General features: G+C 30.3%; 2 protein-coding genes and 1 non-coding gene across 7 annotated transcripts in view; 1 reads left to right on the top strand and 2 right to left on the bottom strand.

Moving 5' to 3' along the window:
• Positions 1–13108, bottom strand: part of LOC146529641 (uncharacterized) — a 110307-nt gene extending 97199 nt beyond the window's left edge. For 2 of the 3 annotated variants that reach the window (XM_085201655.1, XM_085201658.1), the window contains exon 1: positions 12859–13108. In XM_085201655.1, the coding sequence (XP_085057781.1) occupies positions 12859–12954 (96 nt within the window). In that variant the 5' untranslated portion in view covers positions 12955–13108. The remainder of the gene's footprint in view (positions 1–12858) is intronic. The other variant, XM_085201656.1, reaches the window with a different exon arrangement.
• Positions 1–25355, top strand: part of P5cr-2 (Pyrroline-5-carboxylate reductase-like 2) — a 379085-nt gene that overhangs the window by 352571 nt on the left and 1159 nt on the right. Inside the window, exons 1-5 of one of the 3 annotated variants that reach the window (XM_085202232.1) lie at positions 17090–17310; positions 22262–22345; positions 22639–22709; positions 24270–24452; positions 24755–24967. In XM_085202232.1, the coding sequence (XP_085058358.1) occupies positions 17301–17310; positions 22262–22345; positions 22639–22709; positions 24270–24452; positions 24755–24967 (561 nt within the window). In that variant the 5' untranslated portion in view covers positions 17090–17300. Of the gene's footprint in view, positions 1–17089; positions 17311–21006; positions 21141–22261; positions 22346–22638; positions 22710–24269; positions 24453–24754; positions 24968–25355 lie in introns of those variants that run through there. The other 2 variants (XM_085202233.1, XM_085202234.1) reach the window with 2 other exon arrangements.
• Positions 13811–13882, bottom strand: TRNAD-GUC (transfer RNA aspartic acid (anticodon GUC)). The gene has a single exon. It is a non-coding gene; the product is annotated as a tRNA-Asp (tRNA).

Here is a 25355-nt window from a genome sequence, read left to right as displayed (position 1 = left end):
GTACTTAGTATTTGAAAAATCTGTAAATGAATATTATTGTTGACTTAACTAATAAAAGATGTCATCAATTAGAAAGATTATGTATAGAAAAATTAAAACTGAGGAAATATTAACAATGTAAACATTGTTTAATATGTGTATAATTACAAGAATTATCAAGGTAATTTTATTTAGTTTATTCAAATTATTTTTAATTAATTTTACTGAAATATGTTATAACACACAGACACACACACACACACACACATCTTAAACACCTCCCTACAAAAAAAACAGGAATATTACAACTGTAGCCACAAATAAAAAAAGTAAAAACACAATCTAATTTTACACTGAAAAAAAAAACTAAACTTCACATCATCCAAAGCGTATGGGATACGATTTGAAGCGCTTGTATCACGCCAACTAGGTCAACATAGCATAGCATAGACAAATTGCGGCTAGAGACGACCGACTGCACGAACGTCGACGCTGTTCGCCGTCTCGTGAACACACCCAGAGCTCGCCTTGTTGTGATCACGCTCACCTATGGAGAGGCACGCGACATAACCTTTACTGGTTACATGTAAAATTATGTAATTAATATTTTTTTTTCAACTGAACACCACGCTACCAGAGCTAAATGGGAATCGAATTCACAACCCGTCACGTTTAACGTCGCACGCTTGTGCCATCGAACATTTTGACCATGTGACTGGCCTGGTAATAAACTTAAATCCATAGAACATAACCTTTCCAAGTATATGGATTATAATTTTTCTTGTTAAGGGAAAAAGAAAATTAAAAACAAACTTTATACGACAAACGATTCTTTTAAAAAAATCGTTTCGTACTTTATTTTCAGCTTCAGTCATGAGAATGATCCCGCATGAGAATCTACTATAATTCTCTATATACTCTGTTCTCCGTTGTCCGCCAAAGACATTGCGTATTGTTTGGTGGAACTCAACGATTTCCAGAAATTGCCTTGTTGTGGTCACGCTCACGTATGCAGAGGCACGCGACACAACCTTAATTATATGAGACATGTTGTAATTAACCTAAATCCATTAAACATAATGTTTTCAATTTATGGAAAATGGAATTATAATTTTTCGTGTTGGGGGAAATGAATAATTAAAAACGCATTTTCCTATAAACAACGTTTTATAAAATGCAATTTAATTGTAGAAATTAAAAAAAGAATGTTTGGAATAGTGCTTTTATATTTTGTTTTCGGATTCACGATATACGCCGCACGAAAAAGAAACTAGTGTCATGATACTCCGTTCTCCGGGTCTCATTCTGATATCCTTTCATTCTGATTACATCTTTAAATATTTAGTGAAATCATTGTTATGATATACATTTCTTTATCCACATTTTAAATATATAACGAATATTAAAATACTTGAAACATAATTAGCTATTTATATAAATGTCTCGTTTAAAGTGAATGTCTAAAATTATGTCGCCCTTAGGGCAGGACCTTTGAACAGCTTCAAATGACCCACGCGAAATACCTATTTATTCGAGCGAATTTATAACATCTTTTACACTGGCTTTGACATTTTCTTTCTTTTTCCTCAACAATTACGATCTCAGACGCAAGGTCGCATTTTAATATTGTTTGGCTGCCAGTTTACTTAAAAAAAATGCATTTATTATGCAAATTTTTGCGTTTAAAAATAACACACAACAAGGTTATATTAAGTAGTTGAATTTGTAGCCTGCTCTCATTGGGACAGATACCACAATTTCAATAAGGGAAAATAGTCATAATCGTATTTAAAAAAGGTCATTGAAATATTTCTTTCATTTGTTGTGACCTGGTCCAGAGAATTTAGTCTCTACTACTAGTTTATTTACAGAAATTATGTATTACATTATTAATATACTCTATGTATTGCAGATTTTTTTTATACTAAGCATTTTCTTTGCATTTTATAATATAACAGGCTTTCGTACTCTAAAATTCTAACATAATTACTAAATACAATAATGCTAAATTGCAAAATTGGTGTTATTTATCTAGTAAAAGCGTACAAAAATTGAGGCCAGTCGTAGCGCAGGGATAGGTGCGACTGTAAGCGCGACTGGCTGTGGGCTCGATTCCCACTGCAGGAAATAAAATATTTAATAGTTTCATTTCCAAATGAAATATTTAAAATTTCCACATCCTCTGAAAACGAAGCGAAAACGAATGCAAAGCACAGCGTTGAGTCCCAAAAAAAATAAATCTAGTTTATACCTCAATCGAAGCTTACAATATTGAGTATTACGAGTACGATCGATTATAATTTGGGATATACGAGTACAATAGAATAACAAACATTGTGGTTTCAGTAGTCAATATATTGCAATCAAACAATAAATTTGTTATCATAGTGGAAATATATGAACGGTTACTAAGCTTCTAGTGTTTATTTCTATAAATGCAACAAATACTTGAAAATAAAAGCTAAGAAATTAAGTTACTAAAATTATACATTATAAGTGAAAATATTCCATTTCTTCGAGTGGGGATCGAACCACAACCAGTCGCATTTACACACTTGTACCTCGGAACCACGACTGACCTCGTTACTTTTATTATCGTCATTCATAAGGTCTTTTATACTAATAAGATCAAACAAAAGATAATTCACTTATTAATATTTATAAGTTTAGAAAAAGATAAAGCGAACAAATTAATAGACAAAAACAAAGCCTTTGAAACTAAAGGCTAATTTACAAGTCTGTGGATTCGCTTTCATTGTCTATAAATAAGACTCGATCTACAAAACAAAAGGTCAAACTTTCACTGGAGCTTTATGCCGTAATGGAAAATAAATACGAGCAAAACTCCTTGGAAACGTTGAAACGTATGGAACAGTATGTTTTTATTAAATAACCTTAGGAAATGTATGTATTATTGCAAGTATATTATAATAATACAGAGAAGCAAATATCTAAACAGCTATATAAAAAAAATGTTAAACTACACACGTAGCGCATACATTTCAAAGAAATTGTATTAATAATAGAGACTGAAGTAATATTTAAATTAGTTAACTGATGAAATATCTAAAATCATTTCCAATACAATTCTATGCAATAGTACCTACTTTACTATATCGATATACATTTTTAAAAAATATTATAAATTATAATTAAAAAACGGGATTAACATAGCGCGTATAACATACACCTGTTACCTCATTACCGGCCGTACTTATAAATAACCTAATGATAAATGTTTTATCGGCGACATTTTAATATACCTAATTTTAATTAAAAAAATTGTACCGTTATGGTGAAGTAATTCCATCCCATGTAATACCACGTGACTAGGCATTAAGATATTAAAACCTTAATTTTAAAATATAGTCGCTTAGATGGTATGGTTACATTAATACAATTTTGAATTTCTTATCCATATCATACGATATTATGGATCACTCAACACGCAATGCCTCCAGAATTCGGCAGAAAGTGGAGAACGAAGTGTCTTAAAACTAGGTTCACTCTGCCTACCCTGCTGCGGGCGGGATACAGCGTGGAGTTGACCATATGATATTTCTGTTTCGGCAAAATAAAAAGAATTATATTGTATCTACCTAAAAATCGGTATAGATTTTTTTATCTTCATGCGATATCCCGTAAAGGTATGGCAGTGTAAGCAGAAGAAACCTAAGTAAGACACTCCGTTCTCCACTTTTCACCAAATTTTTCAAAGCATTGCGAGTTGAGCAGCGGAATTCAACGCCACGTACTACCGTGTTACCGGAACAAAATAATGGAACTATAAATAAGTCATTCAAATATGAATAGAATCTACAACCACATCGTTTACAGACATCCACCACGCAACCGGGAATTAACTGTACTACTTAAATCAAAAGACAACAAAAGTCACGGCCTTTTACTAGTTCACCAGAGTTCACGGCAACTCTTAAACAGTTGATATCAATTGGCCGCGCGTACAATCGTCAAGCACTACAATACTCCTTCCTATATTGGTACCTATTGATTAGTCCGCGGCTATCTCGGTTCGACTGCGCTCGATCTATTGAAATGACAGATTCATTCAATCGTATATAACATGTGACGCCACTTTACTACTACAGACTAATTTCAATTGAAAAGTGTTTATGTAAGTACAGTATTGTATTTGGTACAAATTATAAAATAAACATTTGTATAATAACAATATAGGGGAACGAGAGATGTCATTATTTTTAATATTCGTCAATACAAGTTATGGGTTCGATTCCCACTCGATAAAAAATACCTCCAGAATTCCACGGAAAATAGAGAACGGAGTGTTTTGACACCCTCTGTCTAGTCTGCTACATGCAGGATATAGCTTTAAGCTAAAAAAATATATCCAATCCTATTAAATTGAAATTCATAATAAGCCGACCATATCTAACGGTAGACTAGCCCGTTGAGCTTTGAGAGTCAACAGACTAGCATAACGTATGCAAGCTTTTAATCCCTTTGGAGGTTATTAAATCAATTTGCATCGTCTGCACCATGCAGATTGCATTAGCGCTCCCTGCAGTTGGGAGTTCGTAGTAACAAAATGGAATAATAAAATCTACACCGACCCGTTACGCTTCCTATTTCAGAGCACGCTTTAACGGTAGAAATTGCTTAAAAGGACAGTTTACGAAGTTAGGTTTATTATGAAATTATCTTTTGAGTTGGTTTGAAATGACATCGCAGTTAAATATTCTATAGTGAAGACCTTCCTTTTAAGTTCTTTGGAGCTGTATAGGTTTTTTGGAAACGAGAAAATATTACGTCAATTGTAAAACGTAGCAAAATATTTTTTGCTTGAAGAAAAGACTAAGCAAATTAATTTTCTATTGAGCTACTAGCTACTTTGTCAAAAGCTTATTGATAATAATGTAATTCTTGTCACACCTAGTAGTTTTCATCTATTTAATATATGGAAGCACAGGCAAAAGAAGCACAGGCCGCCCTCCAACCAGGTGGACCGACGACGGGAATCCGCTGGATTCAAAGGGCGCAGGACCGGACGGAGTGGCGAGAATTAGGGGAGGCCTATGTCCAGCAGTGGACGTTAAAAGGCTGATGGATGGATGGATGGAATATATGGAAGTTCCGTTAGGTATCATATAACCTCCCACTATATAATCCTTGTTTCCAAGCAAATCTTTTCGCTCTATAGATACATACATATAAAAACAGACAAAAAAAAAGAATAATTTCCAGAGACGAGACGTCCGTTCAGTCATTGAATACTTTATAACCCCAAAACTATTCAGCGGGCCCCGACGGGTAGAGTATGTTTACAAACGGGTCATTTCCTTCAATAATTTGCAAATTATTTCAGTCAAGGTCATGGTTGTATACGCCGTGACCGAATTACGAATAACCAACGCTAGGCGTGGCCGACACACCTTGCGGTTTGTTCACTTCACTGGAAAAATCGTTAACTCCCAACTATGCTAGTACAATCTGTATATAAACTATTTTTTTATAGCAAAACATGCGAATCGATTGTTTTTTTTCTTATATTTGGTTTAGTAGCGTTCGGAAATATATTTTCTTATAAAATTCAGTGGATAACGAACATGTTATTGATTATAAATATTATAATAAATATAAATAAGGCAGAACTTATTCTTAATGATAGGTAACATAGCTAATGATATTTTATTTTATATTCCATATATTTCTCATTACCATTATATCACACACAATTAATTGTATAAGATAGTTCATCCATTTAAAACAACGGTACTTCCCTGGATCGTAGTGACTCACCTTTTTATTCTACAAGTTCCCCCGCATTGAAATTTTATTGAACTGTTGCCAAAATAACTTTTAGAATACTGATACTAGAATCAGACTCATAGTTATTATGTGCATAATAAAAATTACCATCACGAATACAATTCGAATGTACCTATAATGTCAAAAAGTTAAAATAAATTTTAAAAAGTATATTACTGAACCATAAGTTTCAAAACAAAATGTTACGTTTTAAATCATAACACTAACCACACCTAACTAGTTTATTTTTCATATAATTCTTAATCCAATAGGATTACTATTAGAACTAAATATAGTTACTTAGCTAATTACAAATTCTAATTAAACAAAACACGATTACGAGAACATTATAAGTCACGATTTACGATATAACAGTATGTGTGGAAAGGCAAAAGAATTAGTTAAAAATAAAAAAAAAACAATTACGTCATTTGGTGACCGTGAGTTACACGCCATATATCTGAGACCTCAGAATTATTAACTAGAACGGATAGAGTGACTCATATATAGCTTTATTTCTGATATAAGTTAAAAATCTTAGTATACAACCCTGAAATCTCTTGAAACATGCTTCAATAAACATATTCCAAGGTCGTGAGAGAAATCTTCTTGTGTCAGGGTACGTGTGCTTTTCAAAGCTTTCCACGAAGTGACGTCACTCGAGAGGGGTGTGAACAACCCTCTAAACGACTGGATTGTGTGGAACTGCGGTACACGCTTCATGGCCATTATTGGCGGCTAGTGTTAAGTCTTATTCAAGTGGATTTAAGCTTTTTCTTTGGATATATGTTTGATCTTTTGACTGAACCATATAAGGATAAATACAACTTACTACATTTTAATTTATCAAAATCTAAAAGTATATTTTCTAATCATCACACTGAAGGAAGTTATATTAAATAAGGAATTTAATATATAACTTATTCGTTATCATTTAATATATTTTTATATTCAATGAATTATAATATTAAATTCAATTTCAAATTCATAAAGGAAAGAAGTAGCCAGAACAGTATTTCTGGTAAAATATTAAATTAAAAGTGATGCGTAGCTGAAAGATTATATTAATTTTACATAATAGAAGAACGATTCGAAGAAGCCTCGTTTTATATTATAAAGAATAAAATAAATTTATTTTCTTATAGAGATTTCTTGTAGAGACAAATCTTGAATTTTATCTCTTCGAACCTTTCTTAGATATGTGTTTATATCGGAGTAATAAAAGCCTCCTTTATACGACCTCTGACGATAAAGGAACGTACTTAAACATTTTATGCAAATGGAATTGAAAAAATTACGCAATCGAGAAACTATTGGTTTTCGCCAACGTCGTAGATTATATATTTAATGATATTGATATCATGAAATGCGTGAAAATTGTATGAAGGTTATAATTATTTATTTCAATTTTTTTCTAACAGTTTTACGAATATCAAAAAACATCAATTGTTTCACCCCACCAGTTCTATCTGAGATAGGAAAGGATAAAGCCGTGCTAATATTTAGGCTTGTACTTGTACACATGCTACGAAGCTTGTAAAAGCGTTGCATTGTACTGCGACCTAGAAGTACGTACGTGTAACTTTGAGAGACCCTCGTAAATGACGTCAGCATTGAGGGAGATGGCCCTCACATCCTCACAACTGCGGAATTATATCACTGTAATGCGAATAAATGGATTGTTAGTATATATTATTTATTTAATATATTTATTTGTTTATATTTGGAAATACCGCTTTAGATATATTCCTCATTTATATCTTAGGCATGTTTACTTATAATAAACACTAATCATAAAAGTTATGTTAGGTAATAAATATTATATTTAAACACAATAGATAGAATCATCTGTATAATTTAAACGTGACGTGATTACAGCATAAGTTAGAGGTTTTTCCTTCAAACATAACTACTTAACTGTCAACAACATTACAATATTTTTAAAAACAGCTAAGCTATATATTTAATAAATATATATATAGTTTTTAAACTACATTTTATAAAGTAAGTACAGTACAAAGAATTTTCAATTCATTTCCATATAAAGTACATGTCAGGATTCCTTCCTGTAAGTTAATCAAGCCGAAGCCCCATAGGACTTACAGTGAGTAAGCTCGAAGCTACAATGTTAGACCAAGGTGAACGAGACGATATTAGCAGGCTGACATCATTTTGTATTGAAATATATTTTTATGTAAGTATATATGTGCATTTTAAAAATATATCTGTATTTATATATGCCAATTTATATTTGTTATGTTTATATTTGCTCCTTTTTTTATTAAGGGAGAATACACAGATTTTATAGAAAAAAAAATGAGATGTTATCAATATGTAATGAAATCGCTTTGATCGTATCGCTCGCAAAACTACTATCAAAATAAATGTTGCTGGTTGTGGGTTTTATCTTTACTTGAGGAAATGAGATATTTAATATTTTCATTTCTTCGCTCTGGTGTCTCAGACTACAACGAAAAATAGGGAACAGAGTGTCTTAACACTAGGTTCCCTCTACCTACCTTGCTGGGCGGGATAGAGCGTGAAGCTGAAATATTTAAAGAGAAATTACAGCGTTTTATTTTGGGTAGGTAATACATGAAATTAAAAACATTTTTTCTCTAAAAATATTAATGTAACGTATAATTTTAAGCTACTTTTGGCCATTTTTAGCGTCAGGCAACAAAGCTCTACGTTCTTATATGGAGCTCATTAAAATTGCTGCAACCTAGTTTTTCTGTGCCGCCTGCCGAGTGAAGTGTCGATAACAATCGAACAACTGATAAAGAGAAACTATCCAACAAATCGTCTGTTTACCTTACATATAATATCAATATATATAAATAAACTAAAAGTTTATCAAATATATGCAACTTCTTCTATCAAATAAAATATACCTTCACGATTATATTTCCCCGAAAAATATAATTTACGTAGTGTTAATGTAAACAGAAATTGCTATATGTGGCATATTTTAAAGCTAAAAGTCAATTAACTTAAAATGAAATGATTTTAAATTTGTATAACATTTGCATTTTGAAATCTCAATAAAATGTAGTGTTAATACTGTTTTAAATATTTAATTATAAAATTCTATTGGGGACATCAAAATGTATTTCTTAAAGACAATAAAATAAGAGTTAGCTTTATCTTTTGTATCGCTTACAAATGCAATTTATATTTAATAGGTAAGCTGCACTATAACGAACGACTAAACCACTCTAATAAAATAACAGATCGATAAACCTCAGATACCGTAAATAAACTGCATACTTATAAATGTATTGCATTAATTATACACTGCAACAAAAAACTTGTGAACTATAAGTCGTATTTATAAATTGCTCTCAAGTCTGAGATCGATCTTAAGATGCTGTTTTCATTGTGAGGTACATAATTTATGAAGGAAAAAAGCCATCTCAAGTACGAGCTCAGATTTGAGATCGGTTTATAAATACGGGCCTAAATATTGGAACACTGTCACAATAGAATATAGCGCATCTAATAATATGCATGCGCAAATCGGTCGTACACCGAAGCCGTATTGTGATCACCTGGCATTGCGTTTAATTTATTATTTTGCAGACACTTTTATATGGATTTACTGTAACTACTATAAAAGTAAATGCACATAAAAGTGCATTTTTTTATATGTCACTTAAATAATTGAGTTTGTTTCTCGGCGAAGTGATTATAAATGCGTGGCGAAGTGATTATAAATGCGACGATTGTGTCTTCAATTCCTAATTAGGTGAATGACTTATTTTCATTTCCTTGCTCACCACGCTGGTAAGAAGACAAATCGCGGCGTTAAGTTAAGCCACTGAAAACGCAATGACTTAAAAATTGACTGAAATTACTGAACGGAGTGTAATTTAACGGAACAAAGTGTAAAGCTGCAAGGCGAGACAAGGGACTATGAGAGAAGGTATGGGTTTCGTCAGACACGATAAACTGTCCCGAGTTAATAGTTATTTTTTATAAGTTAGTAATAAGATTAATTAAACAAAATACTAGGCTTTTTGCATAATTAATTACTTAAAAGTTAACCATCACCTAAACCAAATATAATAAAAATAAAAGCACAAGCAGTATTCAAAATAAATGACAGTATTTTTAAACAAAAGAAGTTGTATGAGATCATTTTAAGAATCAGGTTAAAACGTTTTTCTACGGTGAACGTAACGTACGAGAATACGTAATTGGACTAGGTACGCTTTATACGCGTTCGTACGACGTACATTACACAATGTGAGAGCAGATGTTAGTTTACCCCAAATGCGCCATCGACAAAAATACTATGGCAGTCATGTTTATTATATTTTATTATTAATAGAAACGTCATCGTAGTGCAGTATAGCAACTGTGGTGGTTGTGAGTTCGATATCTGCTTAGGGGATTAACATTACTTACATTTAAATTATTTTTCTTTCAATAAGACAAAGCTTAGGGTATCGTCGACGACAATGCGCAAAAGCTCAGAAAATCTAACCTCAGGGCGGCCACGAGTTAATAACATTTTTTATTTATTATTTTTAAAAACATCAATTTTATTAAAAAAACCCAATCTCTACAGACGAAAAAAATTTTTGATTTAAGTAAACATCACGTATAGATATGAAACGGAGCCGAAGTAAATATTTGTATAGGCAGTGCATTTGTTTGTTTTGTATAAGAGTTACACCTTTCAGTTTCAAATAATTCGTCATTGAATACTAAAAAGTATGATATGTATATCTGTTCTAACTTATTATTGCTCTGCCTCTAGTCGATGATTTTTTCGTGTTTTCTCTATGATTTGTAATTACATATTATTACAAAAGTAAACGAGAGAAAAATCACGTAAAAAAACTGTGTAAAAACAAAAAGGGTCCAATATAAATTAATCTTTAAAATTACTATAATAATAAACATGCAGAAAACTGAATAAAAATAATAATATTATTAAAAAAACAATACCGCTACCTCTACAATATAATACTTATAGAATCGATAAATACCGTAAAATTATTATATATTTAAATAATGCAGTGAGTTCAGAGCAGATGTTTATTTGCCCCACATAAAATAACGCCTGGGAAAGGAAGCGTAGATAATAATTCATAGGGTTGAGATTAACTTCGATTTTCATTCCGATTCTCGTGCATTATTATCATTGATGTATATTCAGATGTGTTAAATGAAATACATATTTCAAATAGTATGAAATAAAATGATTACCTAAGATTTAAATGTTCGTACGACGCTACGTATTTTATGCGGCTTTTATTAAAAAACAGCGAGTCAAGAGTAAAGAGAGAGAGAATATTAAATATTTATAATATGTTATAAAAATATATTTGTGTGTTCTCATTGTGTAAGTCCACGAGAGCAAAGTTGCCAGCAATCCACTAGTATATGATATGATTACGTATTTTTTAGATAAAAGTTTTTTTAAGATTACAACTGCAGAATTCATTGGTTATTCCGATCAAAATTGAGAAGTCTGCGATGGTAAAGCAATAAGTAATTAATGTAATTATTTTGACAAACAAATAGAAAATATTTTTTATGCTATGAAAGTGAATCAGACAAAAACTGGTTATGATGGTAATATTATAAAACATAATTATTGTATAAGCAATAGATTTATTACTACTCTTAGCGGGCTAGAGAAAAAAAGCCTCTGATTTCACTTTTATGAAAAACTAGCGGACCCGGACGCGGCTACGCCTGCTTGAAATATAAGAATATAATTTCTATAGAAATATACTATTATATTTATTTTCATAAGGATGAGTATCAAAATGACGCGGTAACGAACGCGGTCGCGTAGCGACGACGGTTGTTATTAACATGGCAGAATAAATTGCATGTCAAATTAGAAAGTATTTTAATTTATTAGTATATATGTGTAATGTAATATTATATAGCCTATAGCACTTCTGAAGAATGCAGCTTTCATATAAAACAAAAACAAAGTAAATCGATCCAGTAGATCCAAAGATCTTAGCGTTCAAACAAACAAACAAACAAACAAACAAACTCTTCCGCTTTATTATATTAGTATAGATTATTGTTATTATTGTAAAATAATTGTTTAATGGACAAATACATACTACACAACTTCAAGTTGATAAGTGCCTCTATTAATTAACTTATTAAAGGATTTTATAAATTTTCCAAAAGATAAGAATAAAATAATTTAACCTTGTTCATAGCTAGAGTAGCGTGAAAATAATACTAACAATATCAAAAACAACATAATGCTAACAAAAACAAGAAATATAGTTAAAAATTGCTTGCATATAATACATTGAAGTAAGAATATTATAAAAATTAATTTAAATAAGTGTGAAATGATCTCACATGATAATGTTCTTAATTGTGCCACAGGACCGGGTCAATCAATATGGCCTTATTAGCACTTGTGAAAATTTGTCTATGCTGAATTTATTATTGCAATTACTTTAATGCCTTACATAATACTTCTTAGAATTATTCATAATTGTATGTAATTGTCAGTTTATTATTCTTATTTTTAGGGTGAATATATTTATTTCAAAATACTTGTTATAATAATATTTGAAATAAATAATACTATTAAACATTTTAATATTAAGTTAATTATTTAATATAATCTGAACTCGAAAATAAAGTTGCACTTCAAGATTGAATATGATCAAGATTTAATAAATTAAATTTTAAGTAAAAAGAATACACTATTTATAAATTACATAATTTAACTCAGTGCGAAACGACTGAAAGATTCAGATGGGTTTTCTTTTGAACGATCGAATATTTTGTTTTTACTAAACAAAACATAATAGCAATATTAAGAAGTGTATATTTTTAAAAATATAAAGCTTTAAATAGAAGATATAGGTCATTTCCGTGAGCTTAGTGACACCTTTACCAAGTATCCCGGTCGCAATCTGCAATACAGCTATTAGAGCTGCGCAAAATTATGCCGTAGTTCAGTAATTTTATTTTTTTTATAAGCAAAGCCCTTGTTGTAAGGCTTAAAAATATTTAAGATATTACAATTTTAACATTTTATCGTTTTAGAGCACGAATACGGTTTAAAATATCGCGAAAATCATATTCGATTCTTACCTGTTTACTTTTGTTGTCGATCCCGTTCGCCTTGCCGTCCGGGAGATTACCGTTGTTTTCCTCACTTTTTTCACTTTTCACACCCTCCAAGGCCATTTTCAAATAGTTATTTTATTCACTGTCATACATAGAAATAAATAATGCTCCTTTAATTCACTGATCATAAAATATAAGCCACTAATTCAACACGACCGGGTACTCCCATAGACAAGCAACCGTCACAGCAGCGTAACGCATCGCAGTCGACGCATTGAGCGCGAATGAAACGAAAAATACGTGAAACAAAAACTAATTTGACAGATCACAGATACAGCTCCACAGATTATTTAATCTATGAAATAAAGATAACATTAAATTGTTCTTAGTACAATTATTTCATTTTATAAATAAAAAATGTTTGTTTGTTTGTACACTTATAATCGAAGAATTTCATATTATAACTACAAAAGATCACACAACACACAAATAGGAATATAGTGAAATTTAAATATAATTCTAAGCTTTTTTCTCTTTTAAAATTTATTATAAGTACTTTATACCTATCACTTATTAATTTATCAAACTTAAACAAATAATTATTGTATTGAATTATTAAAGACCTAAGCGGTTAGTTCGACTTAGTCTATGGTTTAACTCTAGTAACGATATTTGTACAGAGATGGCGTTGCTAAACTTATTTGTAATAACGAACATTTGACTGACTGACTTTATACAGATCAAATCTGCTAAAATAATTTTATGATCGTATTTAAGTAAAAGATAATTATAACTTTTAAATCATCTTTTTTGATTGATGAAAATATTTCATTTGTGATAGTGATTTCTTTCACGTTATAAGACCAATAATATAATTTGAAAAGATAAATTATTATGTATGTATCACTTACCTTGATAAACAGTATCTTACACAACATTATTAGAAATCAGATGATGAAATTAAATACAAAAAAATCTCCCCGGCGGGGAATCGAACCCCGGTCTCCCGCGTGACAGGCGGGGATACTTACCACTATACTACCGAGGATTGCACATAAAATTGTGAAATTATAAAATAAGAAATGTTTGTTTTAATTTTCAATATATTAAAATATTTTTATTAAATCTTTATCGACATATAAAAATGAATGTGTATCTTTATATTCTTTATAGAATCGTTAACTCTGCATCAGATCATGTGATAATCTGCATCAGATCATGTGATAATCTCTAGGTCAGTCGTGGCGCAGCGGCACAGAGTGTGACTGTAAGACCGGCTGGTTGTAGGGTCGATTTCCACTGGAGGAAATTAAATAGGCATGGCATTGCGTGTTGAGTGGCAAAAAATGAAGAGTGAAGAATTTAAAATATTAATAAATAATAATTCTTTACCCCGTGTAAGAATCGAAGCCGACACCATCACGTTTACAGTCACACAATAGTGTTTTAAAATATCTTAACATTTACTTTTTTTACGTAAGCAGCTACTAGAGTACAGTACCCACATATTATTGTCGCTTACATTGACAGTATGTATTTGACGCCACAAACATTTGCAGTAAGCTTTTCACAAGCAAATATGTTCATACCTAATCGGTATATACATATCCATATCTCCCAAATTAACAACTGAAAGTCATTTACCAGTTACGTGGTATATTTAACTGGTATTATATAAATAATGATAAATAATAATGAAGGGTTTAACTGTCTATCGCTACATTTAGATTTTTTGTAAGGAAAACTTTTGTAGGATGTCGTTTTTTTATTTATTTAATAGATAAGAACCTACGTACTACCTACGTTGTATCTATACATATTATAAGGCTGTAACTCATTGCTGTCAGAATAGTGTGGTGCCCACCCCAAAATTGCCCCGAATATATGTATTTTTTTATTCTGTTTCTTTGTTTGTCGGTTTGTCTGGTTGTGCATGCGTTTGTTTACACTAATCTCAGCAACGGCTTAATTGATATTAATGCAGTTTTCACTGTTGTGTACATTCCTTAACATTTAATCTTTGTTGTATTTCAATCAGTTTATAAATAAAAAGTAATGTCAATATTAATAATTTCTTGTGATAATGTTGCTACAAAATAAGCATTTTTTTAAATAGCCTGATATTATTTTAAATAGGCAGTTTTTAAATAGACATTCACCTTTTTTAAAATGATTACTAGATCAGGAAAGTAGGTCAGATGAGAAAATAAATAATTGTGTAGTAGTAAGTAATAAAATAAATTTACAAATAAAAAAAATATTGAATTACATATATGGAAACGATGGTTTTCAGGTTTTTACCTTATAAATATATTTGTATACGATAAAAATTTACACTTTGGTTTGCATTTTGTTTGTTTGTCCGTTTTCCTTACGAACATAATGGACTCTGCTTCATATTTTATATCTCCTAAAAAAACTCAATTGTATAAAATAATAAAATATAATGTTACAGAGGCCATTTCGTATTAGGTATATAAGCGTTTGCGCCATGATCGTGGACTCGACCTAACGGACCGACCGATGGACCTAAGGGTAGGCAAATCCATATTATGATATACTTTGCTGATTTTCTCGCTAACCAACATGTAATGGCTCTGAAATTGGACAGAAACAAAATTAAATTGCGATTTATCACATAGCCTCTACCCGAGATCGCGCTTACGACAGAAAAAAAAATTATACGTAAATAATAAACAAAAAGAAAAATAGATCAATATATTATTTATTTATATAATATATTTTATTTATTATAGAAATTATTTTCTATATTATAGAAATATTTATCAAAATAAACAATTATTTACCAATACACAATATTAATAGAGCCGTCCATTAAACACTGTGTGATATCCTAATGACGTATTAGATAACGAGCTTTATCTAATATTGTATATGACATGTACAGTCACACAGGTAATGAAAATATGTTTTCTAATTGAAATTGTTCAGTATTATAAATAATATATGCTATAGTTATGTTGTGGATTCAAAGCTTGCTAAGAATTTTTTATTAGCTTAGCAGCAGGGTAGGCAGAGGGAACCTAGTGTAAGGACACTTCCGTCCCCCAATTTTCAAATTCTGGAGGCATTGCTTGTTGAGTGACGGAAATTAACGCCGCAAAAGAAAACAAAATATATTAACTAATAATAACTAGCAATAACTTCTGTTAAAAAAGTGCAGCTTTGAATATACACGCTTCCTAAGCTAGTAGAAAATGCTGAACAAAAGTTATATAAAATCAAAGCGATCACCTAACTATCCTTCGAGAACTGAGAGAGATGCAAGTTATTAAAATAAATAACAGTGAGAAATGACACATTAAATGATTTTTCCGTGAAATTGACGTAACGACGTATATTCCTGAAAAAAAAATTGTATGATTAAGATAAATAAGGAAAAATATTTCTATATGTTATATTAGTAGGTATATTTGACTACTGAAGTTATCGTTGTTTCGTTAATTGAAATAGTATTTATTTTTAAGTTTCCGTACCTCAAAAAGGGATATGCGAACTCTTATAGGATCACTCCTGTTCTCTGTCTGACCATCTGTATAGACAATTTATGTTAAAACCGCATCAAGCTAAAATTAATATTAAATATTTAGTTTTATTTTCCTTCAGAGCATTTGCTGCATTTTTTGTGAAATTTATTATTTTTTGTTAAATTTATTATAAGGTACCTCCAGTGGACCTACAGTTATGTTTCGCACAACGTGACAACTTACAACACAAATAAAGGAAAAAATCTAAAAAATGAAAATTTATAGGTATTATAAAAAATCATTACATACTTATATTTGTGAACAGGTTTTTTGTTTATAATATTATACAGGCACAGAAATGCAATTTAAAAAAATATAATATATTATAAAAAAATCTATAAAATTAACAAAATTATATGCTGATATTTTAAATGACTATTTGACAAAAAACTATTACAGCGAGGGCGTTGAATCCAATTGCTACGTTTCTAACTTTAAAATACGATTCAGGGTTCAAATCCATCGGATACAAGTCAATCAAGGATGACCATCTAATATAGTTAACAAGAGTCCAAAAATGTTTAAGTAAACTAAAAGTAAAAAACAAGTATCAGCATATTGAAAAAGATATACATTTTTATATTTATTTATAGCTCCTTATATGCGATAGCCGAGTCACATTTGATATTTACATATTATATCATATAGGTTTCCTCATTATTTATTTACGATAATTGTTTTATGTATTTTCCTCGTGTTTGTACGCGCTGGGAGGACGCAGGTCGGACGCTATCCAGTTCACAATGTTCCTTGGACTCATGAGCACTAAATTATGAAAGTTATATTATTATAATTTTTTTTTAAATTTAGTTTATAAAACAGTCTCGATAGTTATGTGATTTCGGTTAATTTTGAACGTATTTAGATCTGATTTATCACAATTATTTAACTTATTTTTTCGTGGATTAAGACGTCAAGATGATTAAACGTAAGTTGTTTTAAATATTTTTTTTTATTTAGTTCAATAATTAAATTTCTTTATCTCTTAATGGTACTTACATACTACTATATAATTATATTGCATTTTTTAACAAAACGTTGTTCCCAATTCTTATCCAAGTTATGTTATTTTCGTTGTTGTTGTTGTGATATGCTTTTTTTTGGATACAAATTATTATAAAAACGTTTTGTTATTCATGTAACCAATTTTATTTTTATAGGTGAAAATATTTTTATCGGAAATTGCTTTAAAGTTTAGTTTAAAAAAAGTCCCTTTTCTTCATAATAAATATTTGATATAACCTTAATAATTATACGAAGGAATACAGTAAACAAAAACGTTTGGCTGTCATCTCAAAGTATTTTCTTTTACATAGATATGTCAATGAACTTTAAAACTTTAACAATTCCAATGACCCTTTTTTAAGATACCCTTCTTGTCTATTTGGTCAGTCTGTTATTGGTAACTAATAACTATCAAATTTATTTTGATAGAACATAAGAAATAGATTTTCAATTACGTCCGGCGATCATTTTAATATATTTTTTTTTATTTAAAAATATGTTGTCGTTTAAAATAAAAAAATGAGTTTAAGTGCAGTAATAAATATATTCCTGATCATGCCGGACTTTGCCTCATACACATGATATCGTTTAATGTACTGGATAGCCTTGTAAGTGATAACTTACGTAACTACTTACTATTTATTAATATGTTTAAATATTATGCGTAGGGACCTAGACCAAGACCCATACCTACTATGTGTAAAGATATACATATATTTGAGTATCTCATTGTTTACATTTTATATTTCTTTCAATTTACATTAAATAAAATTATATAAAAAAACAACTTTATTAATACCACAATAATAATGAATTAATGAGGCAAGTCCTGGGCTCGTGGTTCAGGGGTATAAGAGCGCGACTGTAAATGCGACATGTCGTTGGTTCGATTCCCACTCGAGGAAAGGAAATATTTAATGTTTTCATTTCCTCGCACTGGTAATGAGCCAAAGCGCGGCGTTGAGTTCCGGCACTGTCTCCAAAATTCTCCTGAATTTGTTTACTGGGAACCAAATGTGCTATGACTTTTCCCATGGTCCTTCCGTCTACTTTGCTATGTGAGGGATACAGGGTAAAGCTGTAAAAAAAGTAACATACATAAAATTATTGAGAAGTAAGTTTTTAAACATTGCCATATTGACATTGATGCAAATCCTGCTAAAATCGATATTTGTTAGTTAGTGTACATATCTAAAAGTAAACAGATTTTCATTTCAGTGGCATACAATAGTGCTAATATAACCTATCTTTGTTTGGAAAGTACCTATTGCTCGTGACTGGAACATCATTGGCGTATCTAGAGCTATTTTCCAGGAACTTAACTTTAGCTTTAAACTGTATATTTTTATATAAATAGATTTCATCAGCTTATTTCAGCATATTTTATAATATATTAAATATTTAATTCCCACTAGTAGCTCGAGTGGGAATGGAACCCCCAAACGTGGTGTTTACAATCGCAAACTTATGCCCATGCTGTAAGTTAATACTTACAAAAATTGAAATAATACGTTCCACATGACTTTTTAATATTGATTATATAACAGTTTAGTAATATATACCCACTGCATTTAATATACGTGTCTCTCTATTAACGCTTATTGCAAAGTAAATTGGCGACAAGGCTGAACGAAACAAATTGACTCCAATAAATAGTCAGACTCAATATTGAAACTAAATATCTATTAATAATATGTACCTATTGATATGTACCTATTATGAAAAGATATAAGAAAATTATATATTATGTTAACGTAACAACATATTATCTAATAAACTTAGATACACGATTTTATTAGCTTCTCTTGTATGAATATGAGGCCAGTCGTGGCGCAGGGGTACAGAGTGTGACTGTAAAACCGAATGGTCGTGGGTTCGATTTCCATTGGAGGAAATGAAATATTTATTTAAATTTTATTTTTTATTTTCCATTTCTTCGCTCTGGTGTCGAGGCATAAGTTCTGCCATTCAACCCGCAATGCCTTCAGAATTCAGTGGTGTACGGACTTAACACTAGCTTCCCTCTGCTTACCCTGATGTGTGCGAAACCTTTCCGAAAGAATTATATTAACTACTAGTGGACTCGAACGCAGCTACGCCCGCTTGAACTATACGAATATTTATTAAATATATTTATGAAATTATTTTCAGTTTTCAATAGAGAGATGCGTTAAGCAAGGTCATTTTGAGTGATGTTTTCTAACAACAACGTTCTTTGCAAATCGTTGCTTAGCAACGGTCGCATAGCGACGCGACGGTTGTTATTAACATGGCGGAATAAATTGCATGTGAAGTTATATCGAAAATATTATAAATATGAGAAAAAAAAGTATCCTATGTTCATAAGGAGACCCTCAAGTATGTCCATATGAGTATTTTATCACAATTAAATTAGCGGTCCGGCCCTGATTGCGTAAAAGACAGACAGACAGACAGACAGAGTTACTTTCGAATTTATAATATAGGTATCATCATCATCATCATCAGCAGCCATCTTTTGTCCACTGTTGGACATAGGCCTTCCCCAATTCTCGCCACCTTACTCGATCCTTAGCTTTATAGGTATGGATAACTTTTTTATACATTAAAATATAAATAACGGTCATTGTCCTCTACACAGCAAGTGAAGAACACATCGCAATCACAAATACTAAAGTGTAATCAAATGAGATATGTTATCGTGAGCCTTGGCAGGGTTATGGAAAAATTTTATACAGTAGGTACATTTTAAAAAATGTGTCAAAATACATATGGCTGTAGATACTGTACTATTTTTGTTGAATGTGCTAGAATTTTTTACCTTTAATTATTAATTTATGTAATTTTATTGGTAAATATTTCTAGGTAGTTTACTTATTTTGTTTAATTTAGTAGTAAATTAGCTATAATACGGACGGAGAGCGACGGTAGTTGGTCTAATTCTCACTCGGTGGAATTAAATATTTCACGTGTACCTAAAGCGCAGCGTTAAGTGCCGCCACTCAACACGCAATACATTCTGAAGAAAATGGGGAACGGAATTATCTTAATACTAGATTCCTAGGTTCCCTCTGCCTACCCTGCTGTATGTGGGATACAGCGTAAAGCTCATTTTTTATTTCATTTTTTAAAAATAACGTAAGACGACAATAACACAATTTAAATAAATGCAAATTTTATTAAACTACAGAACAAGTCACATTTTGATAAAAAAGATAATATTTCTATTAATTTACCATTTTATTTTATGCATTCAGTTCTTTATGACGCAAGTGAGATTGTCTGTCTACATGAAGAAGTGTATTAGAAATACAGTAGGTTTTCTTTATTTATAATTTTTTTCATTTCATACTAAATTAAGTATGAAGTTCAAAATGATTTATATAAAGCTTTTCGTACTTTAAAGTTTTTTAAAAGTATCTAATAGTTATTAAAAAAAGAGTAAAGGAATCTTCTATTCACAATACAGTGATAATCTTTTTTGCGTGTTAAGTGGCTAAACTCAACGCCGCGCCTTGTCTCGTTACGAGACTGAGGAAACCAAAATATTAAATATTTAACTACGAGTACCTCGAGTGGGAATCGAACCCACAACCCGTCGCGTTTATAGTTGAACGCTGCTCATGATTGGCCTCTATATAATAAAATATCTAAGTATATAATATGAACAAGAACATTGTCTCTGATAAGTCCGCTTGCATATTGATCCATTGCTGATAAGAGAAGTCAGTGTACCGAGAAACGCGAGCCGAGCATCACGTTAGATTCGAAAATGTAAGTTTTATTTATATAAATAGTAGTTTATTACGTATATGTATGAAATAAACCTATTAAAATATATTGGGTTTATTTTAATTATATACTTATGAAAGATTATAATAAATTATATGTTTTAAGAATTTGTTATTTATGGTGAAATATTGAATTATTTATATTTAAAAATGGAGACAATCTTATATATTAATACATATGTTATATTTATTTGTTAATTATTATTTTCTTTAACAATATTTTACTTTAAACCCTCAATGTCAAGTGACAATGTCAGATTTGGTTTACTAATAATAGCTCGCTGTTTATCATAGTTGTCGACCATCACAAAAAAGTCTTGTGTAATTTATGAAATATTTAAGCAATTTGTTTTTTTTCCTTCGAACATTTATGAAACTTTTTTTTTCCTTTGAATACATTTCCATGATTTTATTTTAGTTAATAGTTTTTATGGTAGCACATTTGTTATTCATAAGGGTTTTTCTAAACTTCTTTCTAATGTTTTACGAAGTTTCATCATATATGTTTCCAAACATGTTTCCAAAATAATTTATATATAGATGAATAGTGAATATTTTTATACTATATTAAAAATTTTTTTTAGACTAGCGAATAAGCTTTCCACGTAAGTAAATAGGACTTTTAAATTAAGAGTAAAAATCGATTTGATTTGTTTTTCTAAATTAAATATTGGAGGAAATACAATGAGCATTTTAGGATATTAGATATGAGTTAAGTAGCCTATTGCGGCTTACCGACCATGATTCCTGAAAATTTAAATTTACTATGAAAAAAATACCGGTCAAGTGCAAGTCGGACTGGCCCACCATGGGTTCCGCAAATTTCGGATTTTCGATAGCATTAGAACTTTTTTTTGTTGTTTTTCTATTATCGTTTTTAAATTTAAAATATTATTTAAATTTAATTATAATGATTATTTCAATTGACAAGCATTAAAATAAAAAATAAATTAAATTATTGGCCTTTTAAAACAAGTATTAAAAAAGTCTGTGTGATGTTAATCTAACCTCTCCACGCGAAATTAATTGCAATTTCATATTACACCTACTGGAATTAGTCTTATGACGAATAACTTTAATTTATTTTTAATGTTATTGTTTCAGAAACATTCAAAGAAGCAATGAAGATAGGATTTATCGGAGGTGGCAGATTGGCCTTCGCTTTGGCCAATGGATTTATATCTGCAGGTACCTACTACATTTAATTTTATTCTTTCCAACTGATGGAGAGAGAGTTTGATATTTGAAATCTTTACATTGTTTATTTAATTTTTGTTCATATTACATGAATATTTATCATATATAGTATTCTTAAATTAAATCTTAAAATATTAAAAAATACATAGAATTTATGATAATGATAATTATGGCAATATCAATATTACGAAAGAAATCGTTGTTTCCGTAAAAATTACAAATAAAATATAAAATTATAGATATTTAAATGTCTATATGTAACTAGATTTATTATAATTTCACAGGATTAGCAAAACCTGACGAAATAACTGCAAGCTGTCACCCTGCGGATGTTGCTAGTGCTGAGGCATTCAAGGTACAATTTTAAAAGAATATTTTTCTTTATATTAATCTATATATTATTTGGACAGATATTTACTTTAGTAATCTGGACATCCACTAAGAAGGGATTTTGAAAAATTTTAACCCTAAAGGGGTGAGTAAACCTACCTAAAGTTTGTATGGATTTTTTTTTAAATCCCCACCGATTTTTATAAAATTTAAAATTCAGAGTCTTACATACATTTCGTTTCGTGGTTTTTTAGAATACTAAAGGTGCAAATAAGGGGTGGAAAGTTTGTATGGAAAAATCTTTAAATCGCCACAGATTTTTATAAAATTTAAAATTTAGACTCTTAATTAGATTTAATCGAACACATGTTTCGTGGTTTATTTTAATTCATGCCCTAGGGATGTAAATAAGGGGTTGAAAGTTTGTATGGAAAAATCTTTAAATCGCCACTGATTTTTATAAAATTTGAAATTTAAACTCTTAATTAGATTTAATTGAACACATGATTCGTGGTTTATTTTAATTCATGCCCTAGGGATGTAAATAAGGGGTTGAAAGTTTGTATGGAAAATTGAAAAAAAAAATTTGAAATTGCGACTCTTAAAAATATTTCATTGAATACGTGTTTCATGGTTTATTAGAATTCACCTCTAAAATAAGCAAGCAAAGCTGCGCGCGTCCGCTAGTAGACTATATATTTAAAAGACTATTAGGTAAATAGAATAATGAATGTACGTACATTATATACTTAAGTACTGAATGCTTAATAATTCACATACATTGACATGACATGACAAAAACAATAAGTTACGTTGGTTACATCTCCATATTTGCAAACAGTTACTAGGGCTCAGAACCTTAAATTTTAGAACCATTTAAGCGAATATAAACATAAAAATTAGAACAACATTTACTTAACTAAACATATTTTTAAACATTTTATCATTTTATAAATAGAGTGAATTGTGTTTTGCAAACTTTACACCGAATTATATCATTTTGTTTACTGACGTAACCACAGCCTTGACTTTGGTATATATGACAAGTGATAAGATATTACGTATCCCTGATATTTATATAAATAATGTATATTTACATTTGTATAGGTAATTCATTTGTTCTGATAATTTTTAAACATTTTCATTTACAAGCTGCCTAGCAAATAAAGGTATTTTCGATATTAATTTGACATAAATTCATTTTTTTTACATTGAATCGACGTAAATTCAGTTTTTTTACTATTTTCGGGATTTGAATTAAATTAGGAATAATTAGAAAATACTTGTTTAATATTTAACGGTTTCTGTAGTAAATGTTTTTTTTTCTTCGGGATATACTCCCAGATTTTATTACCAGGCCTGCCTTTCGTCTTAACTTAATGCACGCTCTTCAATATCCTCGATGTTTAGTCCATTGGCTCTGATGTTTTGCATAACGACGTCTAGCCATCGCTTTTTTCTTAAATAATAACGAATAGTACAAAACGAAGTGTCATGACATTAAGTATTCTCTATTTAGCTTACTATTTGCAGGATAAAGCATAAATATGATTTAACTAATATAAGTCTTTATATATTTTCGCAGGCTCTTGGAGCAACAGCCTTATATGAAAATAAATCTGTAGTAGAGAAATCCGAGGTAGTAATCGTGTCAGTTAAACCAGACGTTGTAGTCAAAGCACTCAAAGATGTTCAGAATCTGCCCTCTTCTAAGAATAAACTTTTCATATCTGTAGCCATGGGGGTGTCGACAAAGACTATTGAAAATGTAAGTTCAAATTAAATTATAAATTATTGGCTTTTAAAATATAAATCTAAAATCATAAACCTTGTCCATTTTTAAAGGGAAATCTATTATACATCCTTATAAATTATAATCATTTGTGTGTAACAAACACTTGAAGATGGTAAAGTATTTAATCGTAAATGAACATTCTTTGTAATAAAAATATATAATTTTGTGTAAGAAATCTTAGATTAAATCTAGCACTTACCTCTTTATTTGTGTTGGAAAAAACTTAAAAATGTAATTTATAAACATGTAAGAAAATTTTAAATCATAATTTACAGGCACTGCCACAAGAAGCTAGAGTGATCAGAGTAATGCCCAACACTCCAGCGTTAGTTAAAGAAGGCGCTGCAGCGTTGAGTAAAGGTTCTAAAGCAACAGAAGCCGATGTTAAAGTAGCATCTCAATTGTTCAGAGCAGTCGGCACCTGTGATGAAGTACCAGAGTATCAAATGGATGCTGTAACCGCTTTAAGCGGCAGTGGACCAGCTTATGTAAGTGTATCGATACAAATTGAATGGTGACTTTATAAAAAAATTAAGCGTAACTTTGATATTTTTTTATCCTTGTATTTTGTGAACCAGAGTGTAATTTGACATGTCAGTCAGATTTTAACTCAATTCTTGTTTATTTATGCATATTCCAACTACATTTGTCAATGAAATGAATTGTCTTCAATGATTTATTTAAACCTTTAAATTCAGTATGCATTTCATAAAAAAATAAACATCAAAAGTAGTTTTAATAACATTGGTTATATGAGGTATTCTTATATTGTCTATTCATAAGTAGATACATTACGAATGTTAAGTGGTACCAACATATAGCAAACTACTTAAGATAATCGTAATCTATATTGAGGTTTAACTATTTAACTTACAA

Source organism: Heliconius melpomene, chromosome 18 (genome assembly GCF_056956725.1).
Source record: "Heliconius melpomene rosina isolate 202511_hmr_F chromosome 18, ASM5695672v1, whole genome shotgun sequence".
In the NCBI taxonomy this organism is placed as follows: Eukaryota; Metazoa; Arthropoda; class Insecta; order Lepidoptera; family Nymphalidae; genus Heliconius; species Heliconius melpomene.
This window is presented reverse-complemented; position numbering and strand designations above follow the sequence as displayed.